This window comes from Vulpes lagopus, chromosome 9, assembly GCF_018345385.1.
Source record: "Vulpes lagopus strain Blue_001 chromosome 9, ASM1834538v1, whole genome shotgun sequence".
NCBI lineage: Eukaryota > Metazoa > Chordata > Mammalia > Carnivora > Canidae > Vulpes > Vulpes lagopus.
The window spans coordinates 33,019,640-33,044,150 of NC_054832.1; the positions used below are offsets into that span (position 1 = coordinate 33,019,640).

Here is a 24,511-nt window from a genome sequence, read left to right on the forward strand (position 1 = left end):
TTGTATTACACAGCCATGAAAATGTTCAGCTCCGATCTGTAACTGATCTACATGTTAGCAGCAATAAATATTTTATTAACAATTATCCTGTTTGCCATTCTAAAGATTATAAGAACTTTCATCTAGACCATTTAGATGGCTTAAGTCTCTTAAAAACAGTTCTTCATGAATATTTGAACAGGTGCCAACCTTTTTTCCTTTAAAATATTTCCCCTACCTCAAGAACACTCTCTAAAAAGAGAAATTATAATTCAGTCATTTACAGACATGCCTGAAAACTAAATATTTATAGAGAACAAATTTCCTGAATTTTTTCTTTTGTCTTAGAGCCCTAGTACAAAACCTGGAGGAATGAATGAATCTAGTTTGATTGTAAAGCTACCAGTATCTTTGGTTTTGACAATATTATGTTTTTCAGTATTTGTTTTTTCTATCTTCCACTGCAGATATACTTAAGATCTCCTCTTTTCTGAGCCAAATTCCTTACTCAAAAACTCTTGTGAATTTGTTTAGGTATATTGATAACACTTTTTGGATAAAAGCTATCCTTAAGTGTCCACTTACACAAGGCTAAGAAACTGCTTCACTCTCAGGCTTAGGTATTTAAGAAATGCTTAATTTCATTTCTCTCCCCAGTTTTTAGTACAGTGCTTGAGAGATTTTCTAAATAAGTATTGGTTGAATAAATGATTTCTCCTAACCTCTGAATACTTTTTTTTTCCTGAGCCAGCTTACCACATATATATGACATATAATTGGTAAATGTAAATAGATACAAAATTCAGAGCATGCACAAATGTATGCAGACTGAGAAAAATATTTTAAATGGCTAATATAATGTTGGATTTCCTAGAGTTTGCCAAAAAATCATTAATGATATAGAGGTATTCACTCAACTTATATCTATGTATGCAAATATCTGCATATGAATATATTATGTATTAATTAACTTTGAAAAATATTATATTCAAATGCTTAATGAACCTTTTTTGAATTTACTTTTTCCTACTCATTTTCTACTTGTATATTCAGAAGACTTACTCTAATGTGACTACTAGACCACAAACAACATAATTCTGTATCACGCAATGAGATTCAATTACTGTAATGAAAACAGCAACTATAATGGATTTGGTACATTGTAATCACTGTGTTAATTTTAAGTTCTAACACTGCTATAAATATTTAAAGTCTTAAGTCAGAAGATGTTTTTCCTTTATAAAACTAGTAACAGGCATAAAATGTCAATGGTGTGTCATAGAATAAGATTATTTCCAATAATTTTGTATAAGCATGTAAGTTGTTTTTAGTGTTTAAACAATCTATGATTGTGTTCATCAGCTACCAAAACAAAATATTACTGGGAATACTCAGACATATTTCCTCACAAGAAAGATTGTTCATTTTGTCCTAAGAAATGAAAGCAATTTCAAGATCTTATGTTGTAATAATTAACAGCACCAAAAGTTTCTTACAAATAATTGTAGTTGATACTTCTTCCTATCTTATAGCATCTATGTTCCCTGGATACATCTGCCTAAGCCCCTTTAGTTAAAAGTTTCATAAGATTATGTAGTTACTTAAACTGAGTACAGTGCCTTGATGACTCAGATTGTTAGGAATATACCATTTTTCCCTTCCCCCTGCAAAATAATGTACTCCTTCCCTAAAGAAAATGATGAAGAAAGTAATAAATTAAGAACTGAGAACTTAAAAAGTTCTCCAACTCTTTGTCCACCAAGCCAGGTTTATTAGACTTTTGGCTCCAGGCAAACACCAATGGGCTTATGTGTTCTCCTCTATACAGTATACAGAAAGAAAAACAAAATAGAGACCTGGGTTTTGGTCTGCTTTTGAAAGGAAACTCTATGTCTATACTTTCCAAGGAAACGCTGGAAAGCTTTTCTCTGTGAACTAGTGATGAAATAATTCTATGCCCAACAAGTTAGAAAAATAAATCAGTCTTTATTATTAAACCAGAGTAATTATTGAAAGTTAGGTGAGTAATGAAGGTAGATTTGAAATTACTAGTTTAGACTCAAATCACATAACATGCAAAACTTAGGATTCCTTTTAGGTTTAATATCTGTTGTGCAAAAACTTTCATTGATCACAGATATAGTTAAATATACCAATCCGAGACAAAAAGTGAAGTGTCCTAGACTAAATCACTGAATTGTATACTAAAGGGATAAACATCTGTCCCTCAATTATCTTTCTCATTAGTTATGATTAAGTACAAACTGAGATTGGGCTTTGATATAATAATGCAAAGTTTGGCTTATAATAAGGTGTGTTTATGAAGCCAACGTATGTACTAACACAAAATCTAATTCTGGATTGACAACTAGAAATCCAAATTCCTCCAAAATGGACATGATGTGCAATTAATTAGAGAAGCCTCATATCCTCAGGCAGAAAGATGAAATCTACTGCATACTTGTCCTGATTTGGCTTTTAGTACAATGCATAAAGAAAGAGTTTCATACTTACTTGGTCTCTGTTTCATGAAAATTAAAACGTAGTTATTTTTATACCTTGCTGCTTATGTTTTCCCCTTTCTTTCCCATTCAAAGTTCCTTCTCTGGCAGTTTCTCTAGCTGATTGAATTTTACAGGGACCTTACCCAACATGTCTGCCTTCTAACAAACCCTGGGGCATCCATCCTTTTCAGAGTATCAAAGAGCACTGTTCTTGATTTGCCATCTTCCTCAGTAATCAAAACTGAGCTGGAACCTACCAGAAAACTAAGGTAAAAGGGAGCCAGAGACTGAACAAAGCTTACCTTTTTGCTCACTACTTTACCACTCATTTTAAAAGTTAATCTCCAGTGTCTAATAGTTTTTATGAAGCAAGCTAAATTTTTTCAGTCTCTTCAGAATCTCATTCTAATAATTTTGACTCTATAAATGGAGAAGATGAACAGCAATTAACGTGAAGGGAACTAAGGGAAACTTACATTTGATTCAGCTAGTAATAAAGAAAACCAAATAAGTCAGACCCTCAGAGCTAGTGGATACAAATTAAAGACTATTTTGTAAATCAGTCTGTTTGCTCTGTTGATCTGTAATTTGCCAACATATGAGTTAGTTGTATTAGAAGCTAAACAGATAAAACACAAGAAAATAAACCAAATGTAAATGGCAAAATAGTTTTAAGGATTAGGAGAAAAGGACTACATTACTAATGGAAAACGTCTACACAAATAAGCAAATTTTACCTGTCATCATCTTGTGAAAATCGTCCTTGCAAATCCTCTTTATTCCACTGTTCTTTTTCTTTCCCTTGCTCAGGTTTATCTTGTGCTTTTTCCTCGTCTCCTGATTCTCTGCTTTTCTCCTTATCACATGTTTCTGTGATCTCTGTCCCTTTCTCATTCTCATTAAGTCCTTCTTCCTTTACCACTTCCTTTTCATGAACTATCTCTTCATGCTTATCCCTTTCTTGCCCTCCCTCTTCTATTCCCTTTGGCCTTTTGAAAGCAACACAAATCGAAGGCATGCAAATAAACACAAACAAGAAAGACAAAGTCAAGAAAAAAAATGCACATGAAATTAAACAGAAGTGAATGAAAACTACTAAAACATAAATAAAAATTGTCTTTTAAAACTTGAATATTTTTCCCCAGTTTATACCAGAAGAAGCACTTAGTCATAATTGTCTTTAGATCATATTTTCCTGTCACAAAGTTGCATGGAAAAAAGTTGTAGTTTCCATTACAGATTTTTTTTCTGATGTAATGAGAGTAAAAAACAAATAGCTTAGGTGCCCATAAAATCTATAGGTCAGGTGATAAGTGAAAATTACACTAACATTTATTACATTTGTAAATTTTCTTGAGAAGCTGAGGACTTTTTCCATGCATTTATAAAAGTTTCAGGAGAATAGGAGAGCATCTTACTAAAAAAGTAATATTCTTATGTATTTTGAATCACTGAAGTGTATTAAGCTAGGAAGAAAAAGCCCTCCAAAATACTATTTTTCGTATTTTTTGGAACATTAACAAATTCAAATCTTTACTTAGCCATCACTTTAATCTCAGTAAAGATATAATAATAACAGAATTACTTTTAAAATAGCAAACATGAAAAAATAACTCAATGATACTATGTCAAGTAGTCTAGTAAGAAAATTATTATGTTCTATAAAACATCTCTGTGCAAGTTCAAATATAGACCAAAATAAAATAAAAAGTGTTATGTTCAGTTTTTATTGCCTTAATGACACACATTAACAATTTCAAAATCAAGTTTTTCTTATGTTTATCCAAAGTAAAAACAAAGACCTTCTAAAATATTTTTAGAAGAATTTAGAAGACTTTCCTGCTAAAGCCCCCTCACTCACCTGATTTTCTTGTTTCCTCTTGGCCGTTCTGATTGGACAGACATGTAGCTCGTGCTGCTGAAACGAGAAGCACTACTAGTCCTTGAAACCGCAGATATATCACTTACATCACTGTCCGAAGATTTAGTGGAAATATTATCTGCCCCTCTATGAGGATCCCATCCTGATCGATACTGTTAACACAGATTGACAAACACGCAGAGGTTGTCAGTATTACCACACAAAGCAATCATTAGCTTCTCCTATTTCAGCACTTTAATTGTCCACAGAGGATACTGCAAAACCCCACTCAGTTGCATATAAAACAAAAGTGAATGGCAATTATCCTAAAAGAAAAATTCAATTTATATGAAACTCTTGTTTTTAGCAAAGGCAATTAGAGCATTTTCACCACACCCCAATGAAGGCCATTAAAAGTTTCACAATAGCAATGGCCTCAGGGAAAAACATTTAGGTAAAATCTGGGAAATAAACATAATATAAGGAAGTAGAATAATTCTATTTCTGTGTAGAATTTGAAAAAAAAGTATGATGAAGTTACCATTGTAACTTATAAAGATCAATTTTAGTAGCCATCAATGTTCTCTTGTAATCCATTATGCTTCACTGAAAACCTAGAGATAATATAAAATCTAATTATTAAAACACTAACTTTTTAAAGAAAAACCAAGAAAAAAGAGAGTTTAATTTTTGAATGGTTGCTGGGATTTTGATGAATCCTAGAAATACTAGAAAAAGTCATTATTATTTATAATAGTTCAAACTTCCTGGAATTGAAATAATCAAATAGTTATCTGGCACAGGCCAGCGTGCAGGGTGTTCTGGGTGTTCAAATACTCTGGTAAGTTGAAAACCATCATGAATGCTTTATGTTAATGACATTGGGGATGTACAAAAAAAAAAAAAAAACAGACTTTGGAGTCTGGAAAACCTGGAGTAAGGAAAACTCCTACTAGCTGGGTGAATTTGAGCAAATTACTTGACTTTTAAAAGCCTGTTTACAAAATAATAGGGATAACATCTTCTTCCTTGCAGGGTTGTTTTGAAAACTAGAAATAACAAATATCTGCTATCTAATAATATAAATAACATATTATGATTTTATCATTACTACCTGATGGCTACCAGTGGGTTAACAGAATATCTGCTAATAGATATTTATTTATATGCACTTCAAACATAATGTTGAAACATCCTTATTTGGTTCATTTTGCAACAAGATTTTTCTAATCATACACACTAGCAAATTTCACAAAGCCTTAAAAAGATGATTATCTTATATAAACAATTTACTGTGACTTGAAGAATCTTTACCTAATAATCCGTCCCGTAAGAATAACAAACAATTCACTTCAAATATTAGATAGATATAAACATTCGGCTAAGATAAACTGAATGGCAATAGGGTGTAGTATAAACATTAAATCAGATTAAAATAATCTGTTTTCTTCCCCCCTCACGATCTCTCAGTGTCTAGTTATATATATTTAAGTTAATGACTGATCATTTTCTTCAGATGTAAAATAAAGGGGTTATTTTCAGGGCTCCATAAAATTTAATAATCAAATACTTAATCTAGAAATATATATTCAAATTAGGTGGGATATTGGCCTTTTTAGTCCATTTTAACTTTCCACTTTGTTGGATAAAACTCTCAAGTATCAAAAAGAATACATTTAAGTTCTGCCAAAATCGCTTTTTTTTTTTCTGGAAATATCTATGTAAATAGAAGCCTCATGTTGCTTTTTAAAGGTAGTAGTTATTTACAGTGAATTTATTTGGAAAACATTTAGTCCATGGTATTCTTTTTCTAACTGAAGTCACTTTAAAATATTAAAAATAATTTAAGTGACAAGTCTTCAGCCATTGTGTGGAACAGTATTTCAATGGGTGGATCCAACATTATCTAAGTTAGGAGGTAAAACATGTACTAAGAAGCAAATGAAAAATCCGAAGTTTTAACTCTAAGAGGTAGTAAGAAATAATAATGTAACCAGAGCACATGCTCTAGAGTGAGACTGAATTGCTGGTCTGAATCCTGGCTACATAAATGATTAGGTCTGGAATCTCAGGCCAACTATTTCTATAAGTCCAAGTTTTTTATCTGTTAAAACATGGACAACAACTGTACCCATCTCCTAGGTTTGCTGCAAGGATTAAATAAGATAATGTATGTAACAAAGAACTTAGCACAATATCGACATACAAGTGTTTAATAAATGACAAATGATGATGATGATGATGACAATGATTTGGTCATAGTTGAATACTGGTTTAGTATCAATTCCAGGTCTATCTTCACCGAAAAAAAACATTAAGTAGAAATACCCCAAAATAAATAAGTTATTTTAAGACTGCTCTAAGCTATAAAAAAGATATAACCATTTTTACATATATCCAAGAGAGTCATTCCAGAGAATATGCTTATGAAGCAAAACTAAAATACTAAACCAAATTTTTCCACTGATTCCTACTATGTCCTCAGGTTTCACTTTCCCTATTTTAACCAGATTCATCCATATCCCATTATTTTATGGAGAACTATGTGCCCAGCTACAGGATGAGAAATAGCTTTATCTCAGAAGGAAATGCATGACACTTCTGGTCTAAAACACAACATGCTTCATTTTTAATATCTGTCTCTGATATTTTATGTCAATATCCAAAGCCGATTTTTAAAATCTGTCTCTGATACTTTATGTCAATATCCAAAGCCGACTTGTACCTGTGTATCCTGTGTTTCCCTGATTGGTTCTTACCTGATTGCTATGCTTTCCTTTCTGAATCCTAAATCTTCCTTGACTTTTATATTTCACTAGTTAGGATTTTGACTTTGCATACTCTATCCTTTGTCTTTTTGAGTTGTCATAACTTTTAGTTCTGTTGCTAAGATTTGTAGGGTATATACAGGTTAGCTTAAGGCTTAAGAATTTGGTTTAAAAAACAAAACACTCATGGTGTATACTGCACATATCTTTGGCTAAGACCTCTTAGATAACGGAGTTTGCTGAGCTAAAATTTTGGATATGCAAAACTTAGGGGAAAATAAGATCCTACCACATAGTTTTATAAGTTTTATAGAATTCAACACATGCTGTCTCTTGGTAAAGGTGTGTGCATGTGTGTGTGTGTGTGTGTGTGTGTGTGTGTATGTGTGTGTTCATGTTTCATTTTCAAACCCGCTACTAGAATATAAGCTCCTAAAGGCCAGGATAATATCTTCCTTAGTTCTGTAATCTCTTCACACCTAAGAGTCAAAGATTTAATTTAATTTAATTTAAACTCTGAGCCTTAGTTTTCATGCCAGTAAGATAAGGATAAATCTCATTTTAAAGATTCTTGTGAGGAGTAAGAGATATGAATATACTTATATATAAAATACACAGTAGTGTGCTTAGCACAGTAACTGCTCATTTCCAGTGCCTAAAGCAGAAAGTCATTAAATAAAAAGACACAGAGTAGAAAAGTTTATATAAAGAAAGAATACAAATTAGCTAACAGCTCTAGTTTGATGATAATTCTACTACCTTCTCAAGGCTTGCATTAAGTGAATTTCTCTCTCTACTTCCAAGGAACTAAGTCTGTTTACCTTTAGGGTATAAGTCAGGTTTCCGTTACAAATTTACACATGATAAACAGAATGAGAACTATAGAAAGTGAGAAATAATAGAAAAAAATCTTTTTATAAATAGAACTTCAGAAGAACATATTTTGAATATACTTAGAATATAACATCTTCATATATACAACTCCAAAAACTCTCAAAAATCAAGGTAATAAATGGCATGATACTAAAGTTTACTTTTAAAATGATTCGTTTTAAAAAAAGATTTCCTAAATGTATTTTTTTCTTTTCCTAAATTATGGTAAAAAAAAAGTTATAATTTAACAGTGAAATAGAAGCAGCTAAATTATTGTACCAAGGTAGTTATGAATGCAAATAAGCTCATTTACTTAGAAAATGGTTTGTGTTGTCTTGGCACCATACAATAAAAAATGTTTTCAACAATTAGCATGTATTAGTTTACAGCTGACAGATCAACAATGGATGATATGCTCACCATTCTTTTTAATGGAACAAAAACAAAGAAGATTTATTGCATAGGATTATATGATCTCAGCTGAAAATTGTGCCCTGATAGGAGATCATTAAAATCTTGGAAGAGAGTAAAGGAAGCTTTTCCCGACAGCATTTTGATGTTTTGTACATTACTATTAAGTAGATCATGAACTAGAAAAATTTACAGGAAATAATTATTCTTCAGGATGTTCCAGACTCTAAAGAGTTCTTAAATGGCCTAGAAAAGTTAATGTTCTCTCTATTCATCTGACAATAGTGGAAAGTAACAGCATATCATCAAAGTTTTATTAAAAGGAAGTTATTATTAAATTTTTAGAATAATATTCCTGAGAAAAAGGTAAATTCAAATTCCTAAAATAAGATTTTTGTTTCTCCAGTATACTCATTTGAAGCTCTTAGATTAGGCAATTTCCTAGCTGGATTTCTCCACCGGCATTTGAGAAACTCAGGTTGTTTGAGTTTTATATATGTACTTCTTGAACAAAACACAGGGGTAGGATTCTGAGTTCCCTTGAGCACTGCTTATCTTTGATTTATTAAATTTCATGAGAAAATTGCAATTTGTTGCCTAGAAATCTAGTCCAAGACTTGGTTATTGCAAAATATCAGGTAGGAAAATAGTCCAAATTTGAAGAAAAATAAGTTTTATGTCACCAAGAAATATTTAGAGGTATATTCATATCACATTCAGAGAGAAAACACAAAGAATAGATCATAAAACTGTAGAAAAAGTAAGGCAAACATAATCTTTGGAAGGTAAAGGAGAATTGACGTTCTGGACCGGGCTCTCAACACCAGTTTGGGGGTCAAGAGACAAGAACAGAGCAGGGGGAGTCTTGGCACTTCTCCTTCTTCAGGTAATCATGTAAGCAAGAAGCAAAAGCTCTCACTTTTGCTAACCTATTTTTACAGTATTTCAGATCATAATTCAAAGAGAGCCCTGTTGTCTTTTGATAGTACCACAACTGCAGGAACTCTCCCTTTGAGGAGCTATTCCCTTCTGGCCTAAGCCAAGGCTCTTATCAGTGCTTTGATATGAACATTGCACTGTGGAAAAATCTGTTACAGCCAATTTTGTTTAGATAGGACTCCTAAAGAGGGTATTGTGTGATAAGGTCTCTACTTGAGAGGGAGAAGAGACTGAGGAAAAGCTATACAAAACTGAGGGCTAATTTAAGATTTAGCCTTATAAACAATATTCTGCAAATGAAACCCCTAAAAAACTAGAAAACTCTTCATTCCTTCAAAGAGAGTTAGTTGCTGTCTGGAGTGTTCCTACACTATGTTATTCATGCTTTTTTTTTTTTTTTTCGATTTTATAATGTATCTCTCACACACCTTATCTATCTATCTATCTATCTATCTATCTATCTATCTATCTATCCATCTATCATCTATCCTGCCTAGATTTTAAACTCCCTGAGAATAATGACTGTCTTATTTATTTTAGTATGTATTGCCATTATCTAGATCCTTGCTGGACATGTAGTAGGAACTCATTTAATGTGTAATGAATTGAAATGAAGGGAATGGTTGTTTTATCTGGACTATATACTGGAGTATTATCTCCAGTATGAAGCATTAAGTCAGAGAAGATAGCTGAATAAAATTTCATGTAAATTCTCTTATTCCCTGTGGTGAGTGTAGGCAGCGCGGTGTGCTGATTCATGTTAAACAACCAGGTATCCAAGAGGAAGAAGTTCTTCTTTACAGAGTTTGCTAATTTCTGAGGAATAAATACTCCCACCATGGCTAATTTCAAGTTACCAAGTGGTCACCAAAAGCAGACTTGGTGTATACTACCAAGCATGGGATTTAGAAATATATGCATTGTTTGTAGGATTCACTGAGATTCACCAGAAGACAACAGTAAGGAACAATAAGATGTCGTATCTGTAAATTACTCATCCAGGGAAATCTTGTGAAAGATGGAATAGCAAGAATAGCTTAAGGGGGAAAAAAAACATACTAGTAGGAAGAGTCACCATTAGCCTATAGGCCAAGACTTACTAAAGAGCCAACTCTCTTTGGTCTGAGGGAAACTTGTAAGATTAATAATTTTTTTTTTCTGGAGAATTTGTAGAGGAGTAATTATTACTACTAGTCTATTATGATCCCAAAGGCTTGCTTCTGTGGGAACTCCATTTCTGTGAGTAATCAGCTGCTCTCATCATCTGTTATTTATTTCCATCAATGTCTCACAATTTTTAGAAACAGAAATGCCAGTTCTGCAATGAAATTCCAGATCTGCAGATCTCAGGTACCTACAGAACTCATGCTTTTGCTCTTAACAAATGCATTTTTCACTTTTCTCTTCAGAATCCATAACGTTTCACCCATTCTAATCTACTGTTTACTGAAATTGTTCTCAATAACAAACAAAAACCACCAATAATATCTTAATTTACCAGCCAGTATTTTCTTCAGTTTTTTTCTTGATGTTGCTGTTACATCTAATATTATTGAAGTCCTCTCTCCTTCTGATATGTTTCCATAAATGGCTTCTCAGATAATATCATTCATGGTTTCTCTCCTGGCTCTGTCACTATTTCTTCTTAATCTCCTTTGCCAGCTTTACTTTCCCTGACCTGATTTTAAATTATATTTTCCCCAAATTTTGATCAATAGTCCACTTTTCTTTTCACTATGTATATTCCCCCCAGGTTGATCTGGTCCATTATCTGTGCATTTTCACTGTTAGTTAATTACTAATAAATCCCTATCATCTGCTCTCATTTATCCCCCAAACTTCACACTTGTATTTCCAGGGGCTAAAAGGGCATCTTCCATATATTGTTCTGCAGGTACATCACATTCAATGTGGCCAAAACCAAATTTATTCTCTTTCACCCCAAACCAGCTATTCTGTATCTCCTACATTCCCTGAATTATTTAATAGGCTCAATATCAAACTAAAATCTAGAAAATTTGTGAGTTACCTTTGATTTCTCCTTCTTCAATATTCTCCAATCTAATTAGTCAGGAAATATCACTTATTCATTTTACAGTAACAAATATCTGGATATTTAGCTATTAGAGGCATATGAATGGGTCCTTGGTCTATCATGTTGGTAATTCAAATCTACTACTCCTATTTATTGGTCATAGTTGCTGCTGACTGTCTACCAATATTCTTTCTCTTTTTTCGTTCTTTACTAAACAAATCCAGATTTACTTCAGTAGTCTAACAATGACAAAAAGAACAAAGCAAAACAACTTCATTTTCCATTTTCCTTGTAGCCGGGGTGATCATTTGACTTGAGTCTGGTCTCTGTGACTCTGGATCCAGCCTGTCTCCTCCCTAGCCCCCAAACTGCAACTTGAAAAGGGATGCCCCTAGCTCAGAGTAGAGCCCTGGAGGTAGGGGTTGGAGAGAGTTATTAGAGCAGGCTGATTCAGCTGGGATGGCCAGTTGCCTTTCCTTCTTTGCTTTTCTATCTAATTGGAGTTTAAAACCATGGGCTTAGGGTGCAGTAGTCATTCTGTGACAATGAGCATGAATGTCCTACTCTAAGAACAGGGAGCCGGAAGACAAGCTCTACGAATGGGAAGCTTGGTTCCTAAAAGAGCGGGATCAGGCCTGGGCTGCTGTTTGGGAACTTGTTTGTGAAAAAAAAAATTCTTTATTCAGATAACTTTGCCAGGATTTTTTTTTTTTTTAAATCATGAACATGTAAATACAAACCATTCGGCCTATTTCTGGGTCAGAAAAATATTTTCTGACTTCATGGTATAAAGGCATATTCTCTAACAATATTGATAAAGTCTATAATGTGGTCATCTAATTTTGATGGTAAGAGGCAGTGTATCATAATGACCATGGGCTACAGAGTTGAAATATGGATATGTGTAACCTGGTTTCTCACTTACTGGTAGCTGTGTAAATTTGGGTAAGTCTCTTAACTTCTCTGTGCCTGATATGAGCTTCAAATGAGATCACAGGTCTTGACACACAGTAAATATTTTTATATCATGAAAATAATTAGGAATAGTTTTGGTGAAATTAAAGAAACTCTAGACTGTGATACTTAGTGTTCATCATCATTCAGCTATCATCTCAAACATTTTGTCTTGGCTAAAAAAAAACTTGAAAAGAGCTACGAAAACTTTATAAATAAGTTTCTAATTCCATATCTCACTAAAAAAAAAAAACAAGGCATTGTCCTTTGACACCAGGTTGGCTTATTTACTCAGAGTAGAATCACACCAAACCTGACTTGGAAATTCATGTTTCTTATTCTTAAAAATATTAACCTGGGTTACTTTTAGTAACTAACCTCATACTTGGCATCAAGGAAAGTTAAACCAGGGAACGTAACAGTTCATGACTGTAACACTAATTATTAAAATGTGGATACTTTTTATGGTTTGCAAACAGCTTTCAAATATTTTACATATTATTTTCTTTTCCCAACACCTCAGACAGGAATTATTTTTTAAGTTTATAGATAATATGTATTAACACTTAGTCATCTTTTGATTTAGATATATTCACATAAGGTACATGAGTTTTTTCTTTTTCAATGGCCTTAATGAGTCTTACATTTATTTTTTGTCCTATATTATTTAGTAGTATCTCCAACAAATGTCATCTCAAATTTCTGCTTCAATGAAGAAATGTTCTCAAAGTCTGTTCTTCCCAGACCATTAAGTATATTAATAACCATACCTCATTGTGATATACACAACATTTCATCTATAGCTATGCAACAGAGGGTAGAACAGAATGCCTGATGCCAGTGTAAACCACTAAGCCCAGACTTCCCCAAGAGTCAGTGTTAAAGCCCTGGTACCATGACTGTGACCAAATGCAAACCCTCAGATAAGAAACCTGTAAGATCTAGTTAGAACTGAGAAAGATCACAAAGAAGCTATCCTTGGTCATAAGAATCCTTTATACTTGGTCCTTTGTAAATATCTGTAACTATTCCATGGTTTGCTATGATTTTTATATTTTTGAGAGAATATTTATATTTTTATTAGGATATAAGGTGGGGACATTACAGATATTGAGTGGCAAGCTAGCATTTCAAAAGCTGCAACAGAAATAAAATGTAAGAACACAGCATCAGGGCAAAGGTTTTAGGAATGCGAAGCAGACAGAAACACAACAAAATTTAATGGATTGGGGATATGGGGAGCGTTCCTTTTCAAATATTAGTACCTTAGAAAGCAATAGAGGAACTCCAGGTACTGGTATCTAAGAGAATGGGGGCTAAATAGCAGACTGAATTGCTGCCAAGTGTTGAACCACCTGAAAGGGTCTGAGAATTGCCATGACCTATCAAATTCAGGAATAAGACAGATGTAATGACATTCTGTTGAAAATCTGGAAGAGGCCCACTACTCCCATTCCTGGTGTGAGAAGATAGAGTAGCATCAGTTGTGTTTGCATAAAGACCATTTGGGATGGAGGCAATAGTCAAAACATGGCAAGGAATAACATTTACGTCTTGTTTAGACTATAGCAGGAGCCTCTGAATAGGACTTCTTGTCTTTAATCTCCCTTTCAAATGCATCTTAAGTTTACTATTAGAACTCATATTTGTTCATATTGGTGACTTCTTCAAATATCTTCAAAGCCCATGGTTATAATGAAGAGCATTCTGGATTTTTAACTGAGTGATTCAATGCCCTCTGTGATCTGGTTGAGCCAACTTGTCCATTATATTCTAATATGTAATTTCCATTCTTATATTCTAATACTGTATATTTTCATTCTAAAGAGCTATACTAGTTATTCCTTAAAGATATATCTTTGTGCTCATATGCTTCCTCAGTTTTGCTTTAGCTCTTCCTCTGCCTGACATGTCCTTCACCTCATATATTACTCTACATTGTATTCCCAGATTTCTCCAAACCAAATAAAGATTTTTCTTCTTATATTTCCTTTGCATGGTTAAGTTTTATCATATCAGTTATCATAGCCTATTTTGTAAGAGCATCACTTATATACCTGTGTTTCCCTAATAATGAACTCTTAGATTGGAAGGATTTTGCTTGCCTGCCTTCCTTCTTCCATCCTTTTCAAATTCTCTTTTTTTCCTTACTCTCTCCTTTTCTCCCTTCTTTACTCCATTCACTCAGTTCTTTGTTTTATTGCTATTCATTTGACCGTGTCTCTGGGAATTTTTTTTCTTTTAGTGTTACAGAACCAGAAACCAGTATTACAGCTGATCAGTTTCAGAGACACACCAGGCATGCAGTTCTGAGTTGCAGAAAAGAAAAAGCTATTAAATGTCCCCTAAAATTAAGTTCAGATACACAGAAGAGAACTCACTTATAACCAACCTTTGTTTAAGAAAAAAAAGCCCAGGAAAGTTATTTGGTGCTGAAACATACTTTTAGTTATTCGCTCATCACTGAGTCATTAAAAAGAAATCACAATATTTTAAAGCTAAAAGTAACCTCAGAGAGCATGTAATCTAGCTTCTTAATTTTATACATGTAAAAATTAAGAAATTGAGAAGTGAATTGATTAAGCTTAATATAACTGTTAGTACTGAAGTCTTTCTATTTCTTTTCATTAAAAAATGTGAACTATAATTTAATGTTTAATGGGATACTAGGCAAGCATACATAGAACCTAAGTCATTTCTTTTTAAAATACTCACATTTTAAGTATCTACTTCAGAATAAAGATTTTCTTCCTTTTCTGAAATTTTAAAAACTCTACCTAAAATGACATATATAATCAGAATACAAAAATGGCATAAAAATAGCAATACAACACTACTTATAACTGGATAGATCTTAAATAAATGAAACATGAAAATAATTTAAGAATAGTATCTTGCAAACTAACTTTAATAAAAAGATAAAGAGATTTTATGTCCTGCTGAAATAACCCTTTTACAATTTATTTAAAATTCAGGTCATCCTTTAGGGGAGAGAGTAGGCAGAAAATGGTAATGGTAAGAACTAACATGTTCTTACATGACTGGATCTTGAACATACCGTGAGTATGTTAGGTCATGAAAATGACCTGCAAATAGCCAATCACAAAATAACAGCCATTTTCTTTTGTTAGTCAGAAGTTGTATTGAACTAGTGTATTTTGGTTCATCCATGAGAATGAAGTTCAATTGTAAGATTTTTTTCTTTTTTTTATCCCTGCATCACATGTACAATAAATAATAAAAATAACTCATTACTGGGCTCTCTCGTGTGCCAAGTCGAGTTCTGTACCCTTTATACACAATATTTCTATCTCCTGAAGTGATCACCAGCCAAAAGTTCTTATTGGTTAACTAATTATTTCCAGACTGGAGTATTATTTTACAATCTTCAAAACTAATGAAACAGAAATAATCAAAATTCCATGTTTAGGAAAACATTAGTGGGTTTGTTTTGCTAATAAGCAATATCTGTAATTCTTCCAACTGAAGAAAAATTACAACTAATTTTTGTTACAGAATAAAATTGTAGACATGTTCAAATTATAATTAGCCAAATTAAATTGAAATTATAGGTGTAGACAGCTCCACGCTCTCTTGACTGCCTCATTGACTAAAGATTTTCAATTAAGTGTCAATTCAAACCTAGCTATCAATTATTTTATGTGAAGTAATAGGCTAAAACATTATATAAATTTATTCTCTGAATCATAATTAATATGCCATAAATTAATTTAAATATACATAGATTCAATCCTTTGTGAGAATACATCTAATAGAGAGCCTGACCTTGACCAGAGATTGATGAATCACTTAGATGAAGGAAATAAAATATAAAAAATCTACTTCAAACCTAATTTTAAATATTAGGCCTTGAGATTAAATGATTTTCTTAATTAACGAGGTTGCCTAAAACCCAAATGTTAATATATAATATTTTTTTAAATGCAGCCTCCAGTGTACCATGTTTTTGTGTAGCACTTCATAGATTACCAAGTTTCCTCAATTTTTACACAGAAAAAGCTGGGTTTTGAAGAACTATTGGGCAGTTTATCCAAAGCCTTATCACATAAGTGGTAGAATAAAAATTAGAGCCTAAATCTAATTTTTTCTCAGTATTCTTCCTACTATGATTACTATAGACACAAATCAATAATTACATGTCTATTAGAAACTTGCTTCTGACTCTCATGCAATAAATAACTTACATACCCCTTTTCCCGAAGTTTGTATCTTGTCCTTACCTTGGTACAAAATACTTGACATTCACCTCCTCTAAAGCCTTTTCCAAACATATACCACCCTTGACACTTTAGCTCCCTTCTTAGCATCGATGTCCATATTCATTCATACAAAAATATCCCATTGAATGCCTATGATAGTCAAAGCAAAGTGCTTGCCACTAGAGAGACTACTACTAGGATGAAAAAAATAGTCCTCATTCTTAAGATAAAAAATAAGCAAGTATTTATCATATAAGGCAGAATATAAGTATTTTAAGAGGTTATAAATGCCATGATTGGTTCAGAAGGTATATATATTTTCATTATTTCTGTTGCTTTGAATATTCTTAGAGTTGTCATTTTTTATATGAAAATACTTAATGCTTCTAGATTACATGGAATTTGAGTTGGAAATAATGTTTCTGCTGTACTTATCATATTTTCTTCCTTCTGTATTTCCCATATCCTCCCTGATTCTATAAAGAAAGTTCTCTCTTCTCTTGGTGACCCATATTATTCATCCCTTGTATTCCTTGTAAGGTATACTTGTTAGCAAGCCAGCAACTCGGGAGGCTTGTTGAAAGCAAGTTGAATGAATAATTTTTTTGGTAGGAGGAGGAAAAAAGGAAAATGTTTTCCCTGTGTATTCTTAGGCAATATACTAAAAGAAATTATGCTCTTGGCAATAGCAACTATTGTCCATACATTGACACTTTTAGCAGCAGGTCACTGTATATAGGTTACTTTATATTCTTATGTCAGGTTTTTTAGCAAATTGTATTTACTAAAAAGGAAGAAATTACAATTTCTTCTGTAATTTTACAGTGTTCTAGAACATATAAATTGCTTTGTTAGTAATCTCAAATGACTTCTTCACAATTAAAAAATATCCTCTTCATATTTCTTGGTCTGACATGTGGTTATATAGTAGTAGGAAGCAATTCACAAATATATGTAAAGAAAAAAGACTCATGACTTGAATGTCAGAATAAAATTATGACCAAGAAAACCATATTTAAATTTAAATGTGGTTTTATCATGAAGAAAAAAAAATTTAAATGAACTTGCAAACACAAAAACAAAATATTTCATGTCCTAGGATTTGACAGTGTAGTTGGAGAAATAGAAAAAGTAACAAAATTTTTAAAAGTCATAAAGTTTGAAACAGAATAGCTATATTTAGTCACTTGCTTTAAAAACTCTATTCATATTATAATCAAATATACTTCTGTAAGGCAACAAAGTTATTTTAAAAGACCATTAATTATTTTGTAAAGATAGGTTATGGTTGAGCTGTGTATCCCCCGAATTCATATATTGTAGTCCTAATTCCTAGTACTTCAGAATCTTACTGTATTTGTAGATAAGGCTTTTACAGAAGTAATTAAGGTACAATGAGGTCATATGGGCAGGCCCTAATCCAATACACACAGGAATGACCATGTGAACACACAGCAAGAAAGTAGCCATCTGGGGCCAAGGAGGGATAATTCAGAACAAACTAAATCTGTCAACAGTGATCTTGGACCTCAAGCCTCCAGACAATGAGAAAATTAATTTCTTTTGTTTAAGTACCTAGTCTGTGGCATTTTGTTATGGCAGTCTTAGGCAACTAATAACAGATGTTAGGGAAAGAAGGAACCTAAAATTAGAAATTTTTGAATTCAAAGATTAATCACACATAAAAATATGACATTTCTAAATTCCATTAAAATTATGTACCATTAAGTTTTTAACTGTAGATCTCTTACTTAAAGTGATATATATATTTAACATATATATTATATATTTAACATATATATATGTAACAATACATATATATTGTGTGTGTGTGTGTGTGTGTGTATGTGGGCAGAAAAGCAAGGTTTACTGAGCAGTATTGAATAATAGAGTATAAAGCTCCCAAAGTGGGAGGGGGAGCCAAGAGGGTTGCCCGAGATATATTTATATCTATGAGACAAGCAAGAAATGAATAGTTGTTGCTTCCATCAGCTAAAATATGGAAAAGAGAAATTCTCCTTTGGCTCAGAGCTCTAGGGTGTGTGTGTGTGTATATATGTGTGTAGAAACAGTTAAATTTATGTGCAAAAACAATTTTAGCTCTCTCTCTCTCTCTCTCTTTAAATTACAATTGATGTACATCCGACTTGCTAGAGATTAGAAATGGTAAGAAAAATAATTTTGGGGACATAAAGATTTGACTAAACTGATAAAAATAATACAACTTCAATCAAGTTTTAGACTTTTAAAGTTATTAATTTTTATATTTTTCCTCCCTTTCCACCTGCATATTTTCAGGATTAGCTTAAAGATATTCTTATCTTTACCTAGTAGATTGCAACAAACACAGACCTGAACCCCCAAGGGCTTTGGTAAGAGCAAGTTATCTGTTGGAAATGATTCTTCTTTTTCTTCTTCTTTCCCATCATCATCATCACCACCACCATCATCATATCACAGCTAACACGTATATATTCCTCACTATATCCCAAACTTTGTTTAAGAGTTATACATGTATATAAATAGGTTTAATCTTGAAAACAATCCTATGAGGTAGGTACTATTATTAGCACATCTTCCAGAATAAGAAACCTAGGTACAAGGATATTAGCTAACTTGCTCAAGGTCATATAAATAGTGACAGGTAGGATTTGAACCCAGGCAGTTTGGTTTTGGAGGCCACTTTTAATACTACTCTGCAGTCTATATTTAATCATAATTGCTAAAAATTGAAGGGTGACTAACGATACTGGCTATACATTTCTATTATTGTAATCAAGACTTCAGAAGTTGTGCTGTGATCGTGGCTGTTACTATGGCTATGGATAATGCACATCAATAGCAAGAAGGTGTACTTTCAATGGCCTTTTCTCCCTTGATGATACACTGATCATCCCTTCCTTTATTTATTTCAAAGATAAAGGAAGAAATTCTATAAATGTATACAGAAAATTTTTAGTTACTTTTAAATTCTAGTTTGGTGGACATTTAATATAATATAAATGAGAAACCTACCCTCACAAACATGAGTAAGAAACTATAGAAGAGGGAAAAATAGGATATAAAGGTGTTTACAGTATGATTTTATCTGGTTCCTTTTTCATTTCCATCTCTGACTCTCTTGTAATTAGGCATATATAGCCATTTGTCAATTTTGTAGGTGAGACTGCAGTTTCTTTATTCAGGCCATCTTGATAAGATTACCGCTAATATCTCTTGCACTTGTAGGACTCCTCTTACTTACTAATTTAATAATCTAGATTTTAAAAACTAGTTTTATTTCTCATCATAAATACACTTGGAAAAGGAACAACCATAGAGTGATTGTAAAAAAAGTATACAGCAGGTGACTAATAAAAGGCTTGGAGGCTTGTTTGGCTTGGGCAAACACCCAGACAGTCCAGAAGGCCTGGTTTGGGGCCAGGAAGCAATCCACTGTGTGCATACTTGGACAAAATATATCCTCAACTGGTAGAGGAGAGGTAGAGAATATTGAGAATGGATAGCAGCACCAGGACTCAGCACACTTTCTCAGAACTTTGGTGGCTAAGTTTGGCAGAAGAAAGCGTCTAGGTATAGTAACTTGTCTGTTTTCTTCCTATGTTCCCATATTAGCAACTTTCACTAAATTCCAGAAGTTTCTTTGGGGGTTTTTGTGACAGATCTTGAAGCTAGCTGATTGCAGGGTTATAGAGAAATTAACACAAAAGAAAAATTTGCCAAAGCAGACCAGAGGTTAGAGAAATGGTATGTTTCACTGAAGAAATCCAGGTGCAGCCACTAGCATTCTCACTGGGGCATCTTCATCAAGAAGTGGTTACAGATTTCTTGACCTCTCTTGGGATGGAAACCACAGGTAGGTAATCTTAATTCTCATTTTTACAAATGAAACCATTCCTGCTAGATATTTGGCTAGACAAAGCCTAGTGGGAATTTTTTGAAAATCTGAATCCTATCCTTGTCCATGAAATAATAAACTGCTTCTTCCAAGAAAGGAAGCTTCATTACTTCCTATGGGACATTTTAACAAACTCCTTGTGTCCCTTGCAGGGTAGAGACTGAGTTACTGAGATTGCTCCTATTAAAATTTTCCTGCTCTATTTATCGGATGATTTCATCTAACTAACACTGGCACAAGGGGGTCTGTTTCATGTGAGTACCAGGTTCTCTTGGGAGCTTCAGCTTGGATTCTGCAGCACATTTCCTCCAGCAGGCACCAAGATGAGCTCAACTGTTCAGTTGCTGGACTGTGTTATGTGCTGCCAGCCACTCAACTTTTCTGCTTAGGCCAAAAAAAATTGAACATTTTATTTCAATCATTGCTATAATATTAACACATCTTCTACTTCTTCACTTCTACTAAATACATGCATTTTCTCAGTAATTTGTATGAGGCCACCTATCTGTGTTTTAAATTTTACTTTTCATAAATTTAGTCTTTCAGTGTTCAGATCTATGTACATCACTGCTATGAAGGAGCATTTCCTGTTAAATGCCCATGTCTACAAGTGCACCTGTTAACTGCTCACTTTCCAAGGGCCAGGCTCATTTAACTTCAGCCTTATTGACACAATTTTTTAGAAAAGATTTTATTTATTTATTCATGAGAGACACAGAGAGAGAGGCAGAGACACAGGCAGAGGAAGAAGCAGGCTCCTTGCAGGGAGCCCGATGTGGGACTCAATTCCTGGACCTGGATCACACCCTGACCTGAAGGCAGACGTTCAACAGCTGTGCCACCCAGGCGTCCCGATAACACATTAAGAAATTTCAGTAATTTAGGTTGTAATTTCCCATGACTCATTATGTTCCAGTCTCTCATTTTAATCTCATTTTTAATCCCTTGAAGATTCATAGAATCTTCTTCCTAAATTTGATTTTTCCTTTTAGATCTCTGATGCTTGAATATTCTGAGAATTAAGGAAATATTCCATAATATTTGAGTTACTCTAAAATCCTTCTCATTAGCTCAATTATTTCTTTACTTTTTCTTTTCGACCTTGTCATTTTAATTTCTGGTGTCTACAATTACATTTGCTGTTGTTATGACAAAAACAAAAACAAATGTTATCTGCACCATGTGTCTGGCATTTTACTAAATGCTAAACCATTTATATACATCATCTCATTTTGTCCTATCACCCTATGAAATACATCTCAAAGCCAATTTAATAGATAAAGAAACTGAAAATAAGGGGTTAACCTATCCAAAGTCACCCAAGGGGGAGTTTGCTTGGCTCCAGGCTGTGCTCCCAACTTCTGCACTACCCTCATATATTGCTGCCATGTTTTGATAATATTGGAGTCTTCAAGGACTCCTGTTTACAAACATCAAACTTATAAACAGCTTATATTTGGCCACTCCTAACCAGTACTAGCTCTTTCCGGTGTCTCTATTGCCTATGTCTTGAAAAGCAGTTTAAGACACTTAAGGCTGGCACTGAATGTGTATCCTCGGTGTGGAGAAGAAAATAAACTCTAATAAAGGGAACGACTTAGTTAACAGTGATAACCTATTTGTCAAAAATATTTTAACTGTCTTAAATTGTTTACATTGAAATTGCAATTCCATCAACATGAGTTTTAGTTGTAGTTATAGGTTTCAAAAACTGAAACTGTTTCTTTGCTGTTATGTTATTCATATTATAATGTAAATTATGTTAGTTTGATTGCTTTCCTTTTGATGGGTCTCTGATGTAGGTGTATGTGTCCTTAAAGGACAAAAAGCTTGGGAACAAGGTGACAAGAAGTAGGGTCATGTGTGCTTGCACAATGAATGGAGAAAAACCCCCTTTCCTTTCTTTTACTATGCTGACCTCTGGTCCCTGAACACTAACTCAGTCTATTAGATTAAGGGTTAAATGCATTAATATGGGCTCCTGGTTCACATCTGAAAAGTTCTGGGCATTTAGGGGCTTTATTACTTAATTCTAGGGAGATAAGTAAGAAACCAGAATATTATAATATGGTATTTATAAATAGCACTTATGCTATAAGAGCAAGATATTTTTGAAGGAACACAAAATTACTTATTTATTTTAATTACTTAATTATTTAATTAAAAAAAAACAGCATTATTTCTGCAGAGATTAAAGCTTTGAGTTCCAAATAAATACTGTATCAATGAATTCTATAACATTCTCTAGTGAAATGTTAGAGACTACCCTTTTAAAAAATACCTTCCAGGATCATTGTAAAATAATAAATATGTCTAATTAAAAAATAAACATTATATATTTAAATAAGCATTACCAAATTCTCCACATTAATTTTCAGGTATATTTACACATTGTTTGACATTCAGTTATTGCTAATTAGGTTAACAGCAATTATAAAACTCAAAGAAGCCTAGTTGGTCTATGCTGAATTATATTTTGCACTGTTAAATTTAATGGACAAATCACCTTTTTCTGAACCAATGAAGAGCAGAGAATATTTATTTTATAGAAAAAAAAATCAAAGTTGGTTCTTAAATTTCTGTTGAGAGTAGAATAGATGAGTTAAGCTGGGATAAAGAGGGACACAGGGGTGCACAGACTGCATCATTAAAGTCTGTTTTGAGGGTAGCCTGGGTCTTAGCGGTTTAGTGCAGCCTTCAGCCCAGCGTGGGATCCTGGAGACCTGGGATTGAGTCCCATGTCGGGCTCCCAGCATGGAGCCTGCTTCTCCCTCTGCCTGTGTCTCTGCCTCTCTCTCTGTCTCTGTCTCTCATGAATAAATAAATAAAATCTTAAAAAAAAAAACAACCAAAAACCAAAAAACTTAAAGTCTGTTTTGAGGGAAAACCCCTGAGAAATCACCCACTGATTAAATAGGAATCATGTCTGCACATGCCGTTTACTGTTCTTATTAAATAAAAATTTTCTGTCTTCAAATTTCCTAGTAAAAGTATTCTTAGCGAGTAACTTAATAGTTATTGCTCTACAGACGCTTTCAAAGTCAATTACTATGGAGATTTCTAAAAACTTAGTAAGAATTGTTTACAATTATCAGTATGGAAAGGTTGAAAAATTCAGGGAGGCAATGCCATTTAAAATGTGGACTGTGTAATCAAAAAAACACTTTACTAGCACTAAATTAGATTCCACCAAAGCTTCTTAATAGCCTCACCAAAATTTCAGGAATATAGCTCAGAAGTAGAGCAAATGCTCCCTATGTCTGAAGTTTTAGATTTGATCTTAGTTATCTTAAATTTGAGAATCAGCTTAATACTTTCCAGGATTCAGTGGCCATGTGAACTTGGGCAGATTACTTAACCTTTCTTTTTTTCTTTTCTTTTTTTTTTTTTACTTAACCTTTCAATATCTTAATTCTTTATCTGTAAATGATTTTTGTCAAGAATAAGGTATAATGTATTAAAGCATATGGCTCAAGAACAAGCCTTAAATTAATCCTTGTTATCAAAATAAAGAAGAAAAGAATGGGAATATAAGCTGTATTTATATTTAATTATTTATGAGTATTTAAAAATGGATACTGTCAAAAATTTGACTGAAAAAGTATCTTCTGTAATTTTCTTTTTGATCCATGATAGAGGATGATCAAGTTAGGGATGATGGGGAGATGACTCAGCAAAGATAATTCTACATCAGTAAATAATTTGTAGGGTAATGAAACAGAGTTGTGTTTTGGACTCCTTAAAGAAGTTATACCTCAATGGCTTAAATACATTTTTAATTAAGCTGAATGTATAACTTCAGTAATAGAGAACATAATGATAAGTATTTGACATTCAAGTGATAGGATATTACAAACCATGAGCGACTTGTAAAGGTGTCAGAACATCTATTCTCAAAGTCTCCATTTTTAATGACATCATTCATCATGGCTTCCAGCTAAGATCCTAATAGAGGAAGTCAATTTTACAAGCGGCTCACCTTAGAGCAGTAGTTCTCGAACTTTGGTGTCCATCAGAATCACCGGGTAGGTTTGTTAAAACACAGGGACCCCACCCCTAGAGTTCTGAT

General features: G+C 33.2%; 1 protein-coding gene across 16 annotated transcripts in view; it reads right to left on the reverse strand.

Moving 5' to 3' along the window:
• Positions 1 to 24,511, reverse strand: part of RIMS2 (regulating synaptic membrane exocytosis 2) — a 588,301-nt gene that overhangs the window by 129,781 nt on the left and 434,009 nt on the right. For 15 of the 16 annotated variants that reach the window (XM_041769575.1, XM_041769574.1, XM_041769584.1 and 12 more), the window contains one exon: positions 4,345 to 4,517. In XM_041769575.1, coding sequence (XP_041625509.1) covers positions 4,345 to 4,517 — 173 coding nt within the window. Of the gene's footprint in view, positions 1 to 3,220; positions 3,279 to 4,344; positions 4,518 to 24,511 lie in introns of those variants that run through there. The other variant, XM_041769581.1, reaches the window with a different exon arrangement.